Source organism: Syngnathus typhle, linkage group LG13, assembly GCF_033458585.1.
Source record: "Syngnathus typhle isolate RoL2023-S1 ecotype Sweden linkage group LG13, RoL_Styp_1.0, whole genome shotgun sequence".
Lineage (NCBI taxonomy): Eukaryota > Metazoa > Chordata > Actinopteri > Syngnathiformes > Syngnathidae > Syngnathus > Syngnathus typhle.
Genome location: NC_083750.1, coordinates 4,997,829 through 5,013,116, shown reverse-complemented (window position 1 = coordinate 5,013,116; position 15,288 = coordinate 4,997,829). Strand labels below are relative to the sequence as shown.

General features: G+C 37.9%; 1 protein-coding gene across 1 annotated transcript; it reads left to right on the top strand.

Moving 5' to 3' along the window:
* The first annotated feature begins 7,308 nt into the window (after nucleotides 1-7,308).
* On the top strand, nucleotides 7,309-10,298 carry en2b (engrailed homeobox 2b). Its single transcript, XM_061295891.1, has 2 exons — nucleotides 7,309-7,786; nucleotides 9,963-10,298. Exons 1-2 carry the CDS (start codon nucleotides 7,309-7,311, stop codon nucleotides 10,277-10,279), a joined length of 795 nt encoding a protein of 264 aa, XP_061151875.1. The 3' UTR covers nucleotides 10,280-10,298.
* The last annotated feature ends 4,990 nt before the right edge of the window (nucleotides 10,299-15,288 follow it).

The window sequence follows — 15,288 nt, the reverse complement described above, 5'->3', positions numbered from 1 at the left end:
AATGTTGGCTTGGCCCTCAGCAGACCTTCTTCTCATGTGGCCCCTTTGCAAAATTAATTGCCCACCCCTGCTGTAAGCTAATGATGGTTATGTAAGAGCAGCTGCTTGCTGGTGCGATATGATGCGATTTACATATGATCTAATTAGTCTACTAATTTAAACAACTATCAGAGACTCGTCAATTAGCAAATAATTGATGGCGGCAGCTCTATAGTTAAGATTTGTTATTGCATAGCCTACACATACTCAACATTAATATCTGTTCTTCACATGACATGCATAAAACCTACCAGGGAATGCAGAAAATGAAACCTGAATTAGAAATCGATCTGTGCATGCATTATTTGTGTGTACCTAATGGTGAGTTCCGAGTTCTACTGTACTGTGTTTTGACAAGTGTTGACACATACAACATCCTGTCAAAAAAAAAAAAAAAAGAAACTTGGTTTCAGTTTGCCTTTGAAATTACCACTCACACAATAACACAGAATCACGTGATACCTCCATAAAATAAAATGTGCGCTTCAAACCAACTGACGATTCATTTTGTATCTTGTCATTTCATTGACAGTTTGATGCATTGGTTAATTACTTAATTCATTAGTCTCAAGCCAATGATCAAACCAGCCAGTTTAGGAATGAGACACGGTGAATTATAGATGGGTCAGTTTTTAAAAACCTTGACTGTCAAAATGAGCTACAGCCAATTGAGAGCAATAATTGGATAAGCTCTCTCAGTTACATTAATGACATACATCACCTGTTGACTTTGTGGGTGTGAAATGGAGACATTATCCTTTAGACACATCACCTATCATTAGCGTCTTACTTTAGGATGTAAAATCTATCTTCATGTCACCTCTCCAACACAATTAGACACAGTGCATGAATGACACCTTTGGATGCTATGAAGTGCACATTCCGGAGCATTGATAGAGATGTGTGACTAAGGTAACTCAGCTCATATGCTTCAGTAAATATGCATAAGAAATTGCAATAACTGCATCTTGAGGAGGAGATGACGAAATTACATTATAAATATGTTATTACCTTGTAATCATATGACTAAGCAAAGGGTTGCACTATTGATGACCCTCTGCAACAATGACTGCATGGCAAAAAAGAGATGTCATCAAATGCAACAGTGATTAGATTAAAAATCCAAGATAAATAGATGTGGAGATCTGACTGGCAGTCAAAGCAATCTTACATTCTGGATGGAGAGGGAGGAGGAACAAATACTGAGCCAAGTCTTGAGCATATGAGCCCATTTTGCATAACAAAATGAAGTATAGCAAATGAAATGGAACAAAGGACGTTTTAATACTAGTGTTTTAATTTCAAAAGAGACAGTGACCTCCAAGAGCCAAAAACAGAACAAAAGAAGTCACAAATTGCCTGACAATCAACTTCCCCTGGGTGTTTCAGGGAGTGGTACTTACTTCCAGCAAGATTAAATCAGCGCCATCTGATTAAAAAGAGACTAAGCAACACACTTTTAATTAGGGCATTTCAAACCTGAACCTGAATTGTGTTTGAATAATTGTCCATGGATGATTGTCTGATCCGTGGTGAAACAGAACATTAAAAGTGCTAGTGGACAAGGTCATGTTTTTCACTTATTATACTTTTCACTTATTACCAATCCTATAAATTAAATACATTTGTTTTTTTCTCATAATTCTAAAATTCACACAACACCATGAACATTTTCTTGCAAAGTTTTGTGCATTTATTGAAAAAAAAAAAAAAACGACAACGAATCACTTAAAAAGAACCTGTCTGACAAACTGAAGCCAAAAGATCTGAAAAAGTTGCAATACAGAAATTCAAGAACATATTTCAGTCTGGAAAGGGTTACAAAGCCATTTGTAGTCACGGTGACAGTTATTATCCACAAATTGACAAAAGTGCACGATGGAGCCAAGAAAGTATCGCGCCGCCGCTGTCATGTGCTCCATTGGCGTATTACGCAGAAGAAGCCGATAGACACAAATAACCACTAGAGGGAGCGTCGACTGATTGAGGACCTGCAAATTTATTATGCTGCAATCAACGAAAATGGGAAGTCGGTCTTTTCCGACTTTGAACAAGGAAAAGCGTGCTGGAACACACATTTGGTACCACACTTTTCCATATTTGGGGTCAAAAATGACCCCAGGAACTTTCTATTTAATTTCTAAGGTTAACTCCAAAAACCTATTATTTTTAATCAACTGTAACGTGACATCTACTACACTTTCCCCTTGATTAACAATACCAGTTGGACACAGAAAAAAATCATCAGGCCAAACATAATTTTTGATAAAAAAAATAAAGCATCATAAACCAAAATGTGAAACAATTTGTCAAGTTTACAGAATAAAACGCATTTGTTCTAATTGGGGTCATTTTTTACCTTACGTATGGAACACTGTAGGTGCGGTAGGTTTATTTATTTATTATTATTTTTTATTTAAATCAACCTTAATGTAAAATTTTTTGGTTTCCCTTAAATCCAGCAAACACACCGAGTGTGATGAACAATTACACAATACTTGATGGTGTTTTCATCATTTGGTGTCATGGTGTGTCACTTTAAACGTAACACACAGCTTCAGGAATCACTCACTGGGACGCACCCTTTCTTCTACAGAGGAGAAAGTTTGAGAGAGCTTTTAAATTTGAAAAAGCAGTGGAGCAAAACCTCCCTTTGTCACCCATGACTGCGGTGAACTCATGCAGGACTGAGCATCCAGTCCAGGCTGCCAAGCTCTTCTGGAGCCAGGGAGGCCCATCAGTCGGGCCTGTGGGCTGCTTTCACACCAGGTTAATCTACGGCATGGTGATCAGGGGGATTAAAGCAGTAACTGATAGTAACAAGCCTACTCACAGCCTTTTGAACATGCTGTCAACGCTCCGGACTGAAACACCCGCACCGAGTGGTGCTAGAAAAGCAGATACAGGAGGATGAGTGTTTTCAGGTAGGGGTTGAATCTAGTTTTGTTTTTTTAGGGGGGTGGGTGGAGGAGAGAATGGAACCATAAACTCACTGGACACAACTGGTACTCCTCTCCAATCAAATTGATTGCAATATTTACACTGCATGAGACAGAGCGGCATTGTGCTAACTTCGTGTGGCTACTGTGCTTGATGAAATATTAGACACAATCTTTGGCTGATAATTTCCACTCTGATGAAAATGACTGTGGATGAGATTTGTTTCTTCAGAATTACCACAGAAGATTTAGACAGTTAATTGCAGTTTAAAAAACGGTTTTCAATAATGCCAAAATTAAAAATGTGATTAAATCTTCTAAGGTTTTTTTTTCATGAGCTTGGTTTCTCTATTACTATTCTCTATTTTATATGATAGACACAAGGATTGCTCACAACATAATGGCAGCACGTACAGTCTGACGTCCAATATAAAAGTCGTCTCAAAAACATTTGTAAACGTCATACAGAGAGATCATTAATATTCTCAAGAAGTATTTGACATTTTGCTACTAACTTTTCAACACACCTTAGATATTTTTTAAGGGCATATTTGTATTCAACCTATATAGAATCTATGTAGATTGAATAAAAATATGCCTATCTTTGTCATAAATGATCATCAGCAGATATGATATTTATTATGTAGAAAATTGTAACCTAAATTTAGATTGACTGTAATTATTCATTTATCATGGCAACAAAAAATCTCCTGTTTTATTTTGGTTCATTTCATTATTTACTTTATTTGTTTATTTAGCTATGGGAGCAATCTATTTCTGTGACTTTTAGTGACGTTTCTGAGTCTGAGATTTTTCTCTTTATGTCCCTCAAATACACTATACATACAGTACATGTACATCTCATAAAAGTCTGTTGTCGTAATGAATTTTTTTTGTGTGACATCAGTGAACAGAGGTCACAGTTCAACCATCTCCATTTCCTAGTATGATGCGTTAGCGTGTGTGTGATTATTGTGTGGCTTTGCACTAATTCCCCTGTCCCTGTGTAAACAGAGCGCACAGAGTGGAATAGGAAGTGTCCCCTAACCTCGGAGCCCCTCTCTTCCCACCTCCCCCTCTGGGAGGTTTTGTAAAGCGGACAGGAAGCCGATGGCACTGGCTGACCTCTGCTTTGTCTCTTGACTCATCTCACATCTGGGCACCCACACAATGTAGGAGACAGCAGTATTCAGAGTATCACAAAGCCCACCTCTTATCTTCTGAGCTGCACATCAACCAAAGTCTAATTGATGGAAATTATATGCCGCTTTTGGATCAGAATGACGTTGAAGCGTTTAAACAGGTACTCTGAGAAAATCTTACTCCTCGGTACATTCTATTAGCAAAACCACAAAATAGCCTATTAGCAACAGGTCAATTTCATTTTGACCTCAAAATATGTTTGGGTATTTTTATGGAACTTCATCAATTGATTTCAAGTATGAGTATGCTCATTTGCATTGGAAATACATAACAGTGTATGCAAAAATTGTTATTCAATCATGCTATACTGAAATGGTATAAAAACAACATACAAACAAACAGTGCTTGATGTTTTGTGTTACTCTTATACAATACTATGTAAGTGGCCACAATTGTTTTTACTATATGTGATGCAAATAAATGTATTGAGACTTAATGAGACTATATGTCTTTACAGAACGTTACAGTACCGAGATGTTCATTTGTTCTTGAATATTGTGACTAATCATTTAAATATTCAACTGAAGAAACTGCAAAGCAGTTTTTAGTATTTACAGGCTTATCAACAGCTGGGTTGTCCCTTATAAATTTAAACCCTTAAACCAAAAAAGGACAAATTTCATTTTTTTTTTTTATTTTATAATTATTCACCTTTCAAAATTGGTGTAACTAACACAAAAATAAATACCTAAAGAGAAATGTGGGCCAAAACAGCTGCAAAGTCTTGATGTTAGACTTGAAGTTATCACTTAAACAATTAAGAGATAAAGGCAAAATGTATGTAGAATTCATCATTATTTATACTACTTTTTTTTTCTTTGGTTGCAAATGAAATCTAACATAACAAAGTATAAACAGACACCCCATATTTTTTTATACCATATAATTCATCCCATGACTCTTACAGTACAAGTGGAGGTGCAAGATGTGACTATTGCGCTACAATAAAGTCTTGTATAAAAATAACTAAATAACTATGAATGAATGAATGAATGAATGAATGAATGAATGAATGAATGAATGAATGAATAGATAAATAGATAAATAAATAAATATCGTATAAGCTCTAAAATGTGATGATTTGATGTCTTCCTGTCGTGATAATGAGACGCCAAACAGAAAATCGTTTATGCCCATTCACTTTGGACCGTCAAAAATGATTATCATACATTCACAACACATACTGAGACAAGAGCTTTTTACTTTCCTTTTTCAGTCTGACTGGATATGACATTTACTAAGTATATAGCATGACTAAGTATATTCCTTCCAAACTCACATCAATTTTCATCCAGTTAATTCAAGGTCAAGTTAATTTTGCAAGTTTAAATCTGTGGATGACGAATGTACGCACGAATAAATGTATTCTGGACATGAGCCTTTGTTTAGTGCGTCCAGGCGAGCGCCAGACAAGAAGCATACGTACATTGTCAGGTGCTGCCTTCCTGCATAAAGACAATGGATCCGCACAGCTCGTTGCGGAACTACCGTAAGTTCATTCTTTTGAATACAGAGTAAAATAAGCAAATAAAGTAACTCATTTTAGAATATATATGAGGTTCATTATTAATAGGTTTCACGTGTAAAAACAATAAAAACAATGAACCGAACTATGGATGGATGGATGGATGGATGTCTTCATACAGATAGATATCTATTTGTTTATTTATAGACGGAGGGATCTACACCTCCGGCATCAGCTATCGCACGAGTTTTCACTCAGAATGCTATTGGATTTTACGTTTAAGTTCCGATATTGTAAAACAATGGAAGTAATGAATAATTATCAATATAAAACTTGAGATGTAGCTATCAGCAAAATAACGTCATTGATTGTGCACGCTCAATGTTTTCAAATTTAGAAATTATGACGTCACTGATTTCACTGCTCCAAGCATTGAGTGTGTGTGCGTGTACGTGGGTGTGGGTGCGTGCGCGTGCGTGTGCGCGTGTGCCTGCGTGTGTGCGTGTGCGCGCGCGTGCGCGTGTGTGTACGTGTGTGTGTGCGTGTATGCGTGTGCGCAAAGACTGTTATCCCTGCTGCATTCACGTACCATCGCAGAGATAAGGTGTAAAAGTGTTTACTGAGTATAGTGGTCTTGGAAAACACCACAATCGAAAATATGCGTAAGAAAGTTAACGAAAAAGTTAACATATATGTAAGTGATTTTCTTAAATAATTGTTTCCATCCATGTTCATCATGTTTTATGATTAATAACGAATATATTTTTTTTTTGTCGAAGTGTGTTATTTCCTATCAATATTGTGATACATGAATCTATTATTTTGCACTTTTGGTGACAAGTTCAACGTTGTATTTTTATTGAACAACCCAACATCATAAAAATATAATTGAAATAATTAAACAGTGGTTATGTGGGTACATATACATCTATGAGATGATTGCTAAACACAAATAATTAAAATTAATTACTACAATGATACTACAAATAACTATGAAATCATATCAATTTTAGTTGTTTTACATTACCCATCCAATCATTTTTGTGCAGTTTGCTATAATAAACCAAGGTGCATTTTATTTTCTAATGGTCATGTCATATGTGAATATTTAGTAGGCTATTAAATTTGATAGCATTGACATTTTTGGTTTAACTTGAACGTAGCATATGGGCTGGACCTATACAGCCTCCAAGGAATTCCGGTGACGTCACGTGACGAGATCTCTGCAACTGTATTGGTCTAAGGCACGTGTCTAAAGCGCCTTAACGTAGCGCCTCTCAGCCAATGAGAAATGAGAACCAAATCCTTAGTGAAAGTATTTGAGCGTCGTCTGAATCAGAATGATTTACTGCTGAGCGCATCAAAAAATGTGCGCAGGGATCCCTTTGAAAAACTTTTAAAAACGAACCTAATTTATTTTTCTCTTTATGAAATCACTGAACAGAGCAAACGATGAGGAATCGAATTATCTGATACTGGACTATGATTTTTTTCCAGTCAAAAAACGGCAGGTTTTTCGTTCATCATACGATACTAAAAAAAAGTTGGTTGTTTTCATTATTATTATTGTGATAAACGTTTTGAAACCATAGTCAACAGTCCGCATCATTAGATTGGAATACTTTGGTGAATAAATTCTGGGGAGGATCGGGCGTCATCATCATGGAAGAAAATGCTCGTCGAGACCCGGAGAGCCCTGAGGACTCTGGTGAGGAGTCAGATAGAGCTATCCTGCCTCTTATCCTACCACCTGGCAACCAGCAGTCCCACAGGATCACCAACTTTTATATTGACAACATTTTAAGGCCAGATTTTGGTCGGAAGAGGAAAAATGGGACTGCAATTCAGGAGAGTATCACAAGAAGAAATGAGATCAGAAACGACCCCAAAATCGGCAACCTCGATGTACAAGGAAGAGCTGCACGAGTAGAGGACGACTCTCGATCATCCGACGACAGCCATTCGGATATAATTAGTCGGAAGAGTGAGCTGATAGGCAGTGAAGAAAGTGAGAATGTCCGAGGAGACAACGACAACCGCTGTAGCAGCCCCCAAGCCAGCTCAGCATCTGATGGGGCCAAACAGATGCTTTGGCCAGCGTGGGTTTATTGTACCCGCTACTCAGACCGTCCGTCGTCAGGTTGGTGAAAAAAAAAATGCATGTATTCATTTTAATAGCATATTAACGAGGGAAAAAATGTAAAGTAATATGCTGGAGTGTAAAAAAAACAAAAACAAAGAGTTCACCCCCCCCCTAAAAAAAACCTCTGTTATGATCTGCAATTATATCAATTCTGAGAATAAACTTTTGTGAAAGTTTTACTACCCACAAAAGGTTATGAATTACTTGTTTTAAATAGTTAAAGCAATACACCCACCCCCAACTTAATCGACATATCATTTTAACAATTGACAAAGCAATTATTGTACCGTCATAGATAGTTATCTTTATCACACCTTACTTTTAATAAACGCGAATGTGATCATAACAATCGAATAGTGCGCTATACTTTTTCTCCTTCACTTTTTTGCACATTTCCAAAATCAGAAGAAACTATTATAACAATGGCCTAATTCATAATTGCTTTTCTCATACATAAATATAAATTCGACGGTTTTGTAGTAGTTTCCTAGAAATAAAGTCGTGTGAGAATATACGGTGAAAAAAATGAAGCATAAATGTAGAAAATGAAGTAAAACCAAGTTTAACGCCATTGTTCCCGACCCTTCTTTGTTAATATTCTATTAGCATATTTTTGACAATGGTGGGTGCCTAAAAAGTGAGAGTGGTGAGTCCTGAAGGCATGGATTAGATGTGAAATGCAGGCCACAAAGCCGCAAAAAAGAGCAACCCATGCACATGCGAAGTAGATAATAATGTAAATTTGTAAAAAAAACATGCAATTCTGTCAATAATTTGATTTGGGCTATTTGTCACTCGGTGAAACAAAATATTGGAGGCTACGTTCTTTTGCATAAAATGTGACAAAATGTATATAGTTTCATTCACTTAAATAACTAAAACTGCAGTCAAACCGAATATTTTGAATGCAACTTTTTATTTGTCTCTTTCTTTTTGAATTGTGTGATGTACGGAAAATCCCGTTGACCCCCCCAAAACAGACATTTGGTGATGTTCAAAGACAACTCCGAAATGATTATATAAGGGCAAAGTGCGACACAAACCAATAAGAAATGTGTTTTTGTAGCGAGAAAAGTTTTCGTGAAACTAATGGAAAGTGTGCGGGAATCACTACAATGGGCCCTTAAAAGAGCAAGGGGGCTGCTGCAGCTTTTCTGCATTCGGCCTACCAAAAGAGTCGATGGAAATAAAGACTGACGTCACAAAAAGAAAAACATTATATTTGACACGTGATTGCAAATGATCTACATCCCTTCCTCCAAAGTTAATTGCTGTCAAATTAAGCATGCTGATTTGCGAATTTACGAGCATACAGACTTTTCTGATTTGAAATAGTTGAATATAGCATGATTGAATTATGGCCCACATATTTTAGAGTTAAACATAGCCTCCGCTAATTGGAATTTCGTTTATATGTGTTTCATTCCGACAGCCCTCAGATATCCTAAGTGGGAAAATTTTGTTTATCGTGTCTTTTTAAGAAATAAATGCATTATTTAGGGAACAGAGGGAAAAGAGGCGCCCCCCTGCATCCATCCCGGTCTGGCCCCACCCCCATCACCACCCCCGCTCCTCCTCCTGCAGGCTTCACTGTGTGTGTGCAGCGGATTTGGAGGACACCTTGTATCAGTCTTCCTCATTATCGTTCGGTTTATTCTGCGTCCGCCCCAACACTGGAATAAAACAATATAACAGTGTATAGTGTGTTTGTTTCTCACCCAACAGAATCCGTCTTGCGCTATCTTCATGTTTCACATGACTGAAGTAGCTTCTGGCGATGCTGCATGTAATTTATGATGATTAAACTTGACATTCGATCATTTATATGTATATAAAGCAACCATGACGTATTTTTGTGACAATCTTTTATCAGGCATGGCAGGTGGTGTTTATTTACTGCATCCACCGAGTCTCCATCTGAAGTAGGCGTCAATTCAGGGAGATGCATTTGTGTGACTAATGGAAACATTGTCGCTTTACGAAGAATCCACAGACTAACGATTTAAAATTAACTAAAACCATCCAACAAGTTATTGAACTCGGCGAAAAATGTGCGATTAAAACACAATGTCCACTATTACCAAAAGATTCCATATGAGGCAAACAATTCATGTCAAACTTGTAACAACTGATTGAATCACAACATTTCTCCTCTTCATTCCCACCCCCCAAGGGCCCAGATCCCGTAAGCCAAAGAGGGCTCGGACCCCGACAAAAGAAGACAAGCGACCTCGGACAGCCTTCACCGTAGAGCAGCTCCACCGGCTAAAGACTGAGTTTCAGAGCAACCGGTACCTGACCGAGCAGCGGAGGCAGGACCTGGCCCGGGAACTTGGCCTCAACGAATCTCAGATCAAAATCTGGTTTCAGAACAAAAGGGCCAAAATAAAAAAGGCCACAGGGAATAAAAATTCGCTGGCGCTGCATCTCATGGCGCAGGGACTGTACAACCACGCCTCGTCCAAGGACGCCAAATCGGACAGCGACTAGTCGAGATGATGCGTCTCTCGCTGAACCATGCAATAAAAAAAAATCACGTCAACACCAGCATTCATACTTCAAATAGAGACAACTTTTAGATGTGTAAAATCTGTTTGCGTGTGTTTATGTGTGCGCGTATGCTACGCGCCCTCAGGGCTGTTGATGGTGCAAGCGGCAGAAAATGGCAATTTGGCCAAATTCATTATAATTATTGGAAAAAAAAATATTGGAAAAAAATGAGCACACTTTAATTACAACACATGAGGGAGTAAAGCGTTGTCACTCAAAGTCTTAACAACTTAAAGTCAAGCGTTTGTTTTGTTTAAGTGACGCATGCGTGGTCCAACAAAAAATGAAAATGTCCATTCTTTTGAAACATCCGAGCACGTAATATTCAAAGTACTTCACAGGTCCCATAGCCATGAACTGTTTTTATTTTCATTCTCATTATTTTTAATGCGTGGTCACAAAATAGACACGGGCGTGAGTGTGGACTGACTGGCTGAGACAAGTGACCTGCGTGGACAAAGACGCGCTCAGTATACCGAAGCCTGATTCACAATAGTGATTGAAAAACAAAAAAAAACAAAAAAAAAACTATATGCTAAAGTCCAAAGATTTGTTTTGCTGCATTTTGGTATCTCTGTTAAGAATTTATAAAATGTTATTTTATCTTTTTTTGTTGGGTTGTTTTGATCGCCGTTAGTGTCTGTTTGTTTTTATAGCCCTTAGTGTCTGTTTGCTTATAGTACGGTGACAGCAAGTCTGGTTGTTTAGCTCCGAATTTAGCCTCAAACCGCCTTTATGGATGCCTATATTATGCCGAAATGCGGAAGCCACATGTTGGGAACACATAGGCACACGCCGGCACCCGCACGCACACACAAGATTCTACTTGATTATCCCCCCCCCCCGATTTTATAAGTGAACAGGGATTGAAGGTCTCCACATCCGAATTGGTATAAAAATTGCACGCTGCCCATCTTTCCCGATTTGATTGAGCCTACTTTAGACAACTTATATGATGATTTTACATGATAACATTCATTACCAGCATAATAAAATTAAATTCAAATGTTTGTCTGAAATCCCTTTAAAAAGTCTCATTGGCTGAGCTCCACACGCGTGCTTTCAGGGAATAGGTTGTCATTCAAAGTAAAGAGTTGGCACCGAAATTTATGGACCTATAGGCTATCACATCCACGAATGTTCAAGAAACCTGTTTATTTTCATCCTTCTAGAAACACATAAACAATATATTCGTATTTATAATGAAACAGACATGTTGACTCGCGTTTACATAAGTTATTTTTTCCTGCAATAATTTTTTGGGAGTGTAACATATCAAAGGCCTTTTGCTGGGTAAAGTTAACGATGAGCCAAACCAAATGGTTGTCTTACAATGCTGTGAATGTTTTTTTTTTTTCAATCTATATTTTCTCAACTGCTTGAGAAAATTGTTTGGCAAGTAAACTCATTTGCCTTAAAATTATGTAAATAAAAGCTGAAGTCTGTGGCAGTGTTGTAACGAGAGAGGGATCGCATTTTCTATACGGTAAATGGGTCTTTGACATAAAAAAACAAAAGATAAAATTGAAATTAGTAATTTGCTCCTCAGCCGGTTTAAGTTTTCTTTTACTTGGTCCTAATGGCAATGATTTTTTTAAGTGATGGTAAATAAAAACAGTGCAAAGTGATTTCTGCAATTTTATTGAAATAAACATACAGCAAACATGAGGAGATGAAAGTTTGCATTGAGCAGGAAACTGAGTTGATGAGTCTGTCATCTGGAAATCAATTTGCATCACAATAAATGCAAAGATGAACAGAGAAAAGAGCACTACCCTTTCCACTTGGCACAGGATAAAAGAAAAAAATATCTATAAATAATTAAAAAAAAATATATATATATATATATATATATATATATACGTATATAGTATGCTACTTATGTCTTCAAAGGATGAAACAGCAGAAAAAATGGGGGAAAATGGAAAAAAAAAAAACGATTTAACATTTGTCTGAAAGTAAAGAGCCAGAGTTATTTATCTGACTCCTCCGCAGAAGCTTTGACTCAGACTCTGTGAATGGCGACTAGAGGACTTCATCTGCATTTTCTTTTATGAGCTGTCTTGTATATGGAAGTAACACCCAACGCTTGCTGACTTGATGAGCTGAGCTCTTGACTTGGGACTGGGAAAGGGGGAAGGCAGTGAACAGAGCCTCTGTGCACAGTCTGTGTTTGTCAGTTGAAGGGCTTGAGGGTGTGGGGAGATGGTAGAGGGGGAGAGGAGTAAAATCACCAGAGAACCTGGACGAAGGTCAAAATACTTTGGGTGTCCATGCAAATAGCAGCAGGTGCCTGAGTTGCTGCCAAGATTGGTGAGAAAAGGACATCAATCTCCTCAGTGGTTCCAACTGCGGAGATGATTTCATATTCAAATGCTTCGTATGATGCACTTGCTCTCACCCTGCATCCACAAATGTGACCAACTGTATGACATAAATGCATTCAATATTTTTTTTTTTATAACTGCATTATCATTGCAGATTCAACCCGGTGAAAGTTATGAATTGTTTTAGGTTGCAAAAGAAAAATGGTCAAAGGATAAAAGATTAGCAACTAGCTATCCGCTATGCTTGCTTACGAAGGAAAAATCCAAACTTTCTAACAGACATGTAAAATGCACATACCCACTTTCTTCTCAACTTCCACTTAACATTTACAAATTGAGAAATATTGACAAAACTGAACAAATGTACACAAACTAAAATTATGCTCCAAATATTGTGAATAGATCTATTATGAAATCAGGGTCACTGTGATTATCCTCTATTGTGTCTTAACCTGCTACTCCCAAGCTATCAAGACACATATTTTTGAATATGTAATAGTTCCGTTTTTTTTCTCTTTTTGGAAACAAAGTTCATGTCCTTTCACTCGTCTTAAATTCCTCCCCTTCTGCAAGAGGCAAATGGCAGACAAACAGAGAAAAGAAAAGTACATATACAAGTAGTGATGTCCCCCTGTGTCTCTGCCAGACAAAAGATGACCCATCAAGTTCCCCTTCCCCCCACTGAGTAATTTAGCCATAGTTCTCTAAAACGCTTCCTAGTCAAACCTGAAATATGGAATGAAGGGGACGGGGGCTTTGTGGCGGAAATATAATTACTGCCCTGAAAGCTGGAAAAGATGGAGAATGGGGGATGACATCAGAGCAATTTCACACCCAGGCTTTGGATGGCCAGGCCAAGCCTGGGCCTTGCTGTGCTACACTGATCAAAGCCTGCTACAGCCGCCCCAAAAGCCAAAAAAAAGGGAGACTTAACTATGCTAATCTCCAGGACAAATATATTTTAATCTTGTTAGAATACAAGTTAATGCCACAGCTCAGTGACCAAACTTTATACCATAAGGATACAAAATCACACTTTGTCTCACAAAGATTCTTTCCTATTCACTAAGAATGGTGGATTGAAGTGAAATTTATATTGACTATCAATGAATTCAATTCTTTACTTTATGGAACAAATGGTGGGGGACAGAACACTCATAAGAGACAAGATGTGTTGTTGATTGCTTTTCTTTTTTTAATTAGTCATTGGTACAAAATTAGATATTTGATCTAAACTTTTGTCATACAGCACACCGTCTTATTTACCAATACAACATTCCAACGAATGTCAAAAGACACAGCCGGCTTGATTTGGTCCAAAATCTAAGGTTTGCATTCTGGGTCTTGCAACCTACTTCAAATAAGTTTAAGATTATTTTTTTCTCATAAATTATACTTGTCTGTTTTAAATGAGACTTACTTTCAAATACTGTTGCTCTGGTTTCATGTAGTAAAGCTACCATAAACATTGACAGGACCTAAATATCTGACAATCCGTAGATAGTTTGTGGGAAATTACCAACAACAGCTGTGAGGACTGTCTGTCATCTTTTGTCAGACTTTTGTAACCCTTGATCTGTCATGTGTGGAAGCGGAGCTCACTAACATTTCCAGACAGGCAGCTACACAAAGACTTTGCAAGGGTCCTGCCGTGACTTTAATTACAGAATTGAGAGGAAACTTAAGCAGCAATGAGGGAAGGAAGAAAGTTCAGACTAGAGCAGAAAAAGGAAACCAAAAGGGATGCCTAATGCACTAGTCCTTATTTAAGAGGAGTCATGTTTATATTGGATGGAGGTTTAGTCTGTTTGTCTGTCTGTCTCTGCACTATGAGGCGGACATGCTAAATAGTGCGCTACTGTGCTGCCCTGGCAAAACACATGGAAATAAATACAAAATAAATATATGAATACAAATATAAATATGTTTTTTTTGAAGTTTTCAATTATGTCTTTTATATATATATATTTTTTTTTATTTAAGAATTTTTGGTCTGTATTTGTTGTCAGTGTGGAGGGTGACATTGTGACAAGGCATGGAATATAAAGTTGGCTTTATTTTACTTTATAAAAATTAGAATTTACTAAAATTACCTGGCATGTATCATTAGTGACAAATACACTCGGCGGGATTTTATTTACATTTTCAGGACAAAGGTTAATTTTGTTTGGAAGCAGTACCTTTCATACATATTGTTCAGTGATAGTTTGGTTCCCAGATCCCATCCATTTTCTGAACCGCTTAGTCCCCACGGGGGTCTTAAGTCTGCGGGCGTGCTGGAGCCTATCCCAGCCGTCATCGGGCAGTAGGCGGGGGACACCCTGAACCGGTTGCCAGCCAATCGCAGGGCACACAGAGACAAACAACCATTTGCACTCGCACTTATACCTAGGGACAATTTGGAGTCTTCAATCGGCCTACCAAGCATGTTTTTGGGATGTGGGAGGAAACCGGAGTGCCCGGAGAAAACCCACGCGGGCCCGCGGAGAACATGCAAACTCCACACAGGGAGGGCCGGAAGTGGAATCAAACCCGCACCCTCCTAACTGTGAGGCGGACGTGCCACCGAGCCACCCTCCCAGACAGTCACAGGGTGCAAATCGAGATGAACAACCAATTGCA

What these genes read in the sequence shown, in the direction of transcription:
- en2b (XM_061295891.1), top strand. Translation starts at nt 7,309, where the DNA reads ATGGAAGAAAATGCTCGTCGAGACCCGGAGAGCCCTGAGGACTCTGGT. An exon ending in CTCAGACCGTCCGTCGTCAG is followed by an intron (nt 7,787 to 9,962) that starts GTTGGTGAAAAA and finishes CCACCCCCCAAG; the next exon opens with GGCCCAGATCCCGTAAGCCA.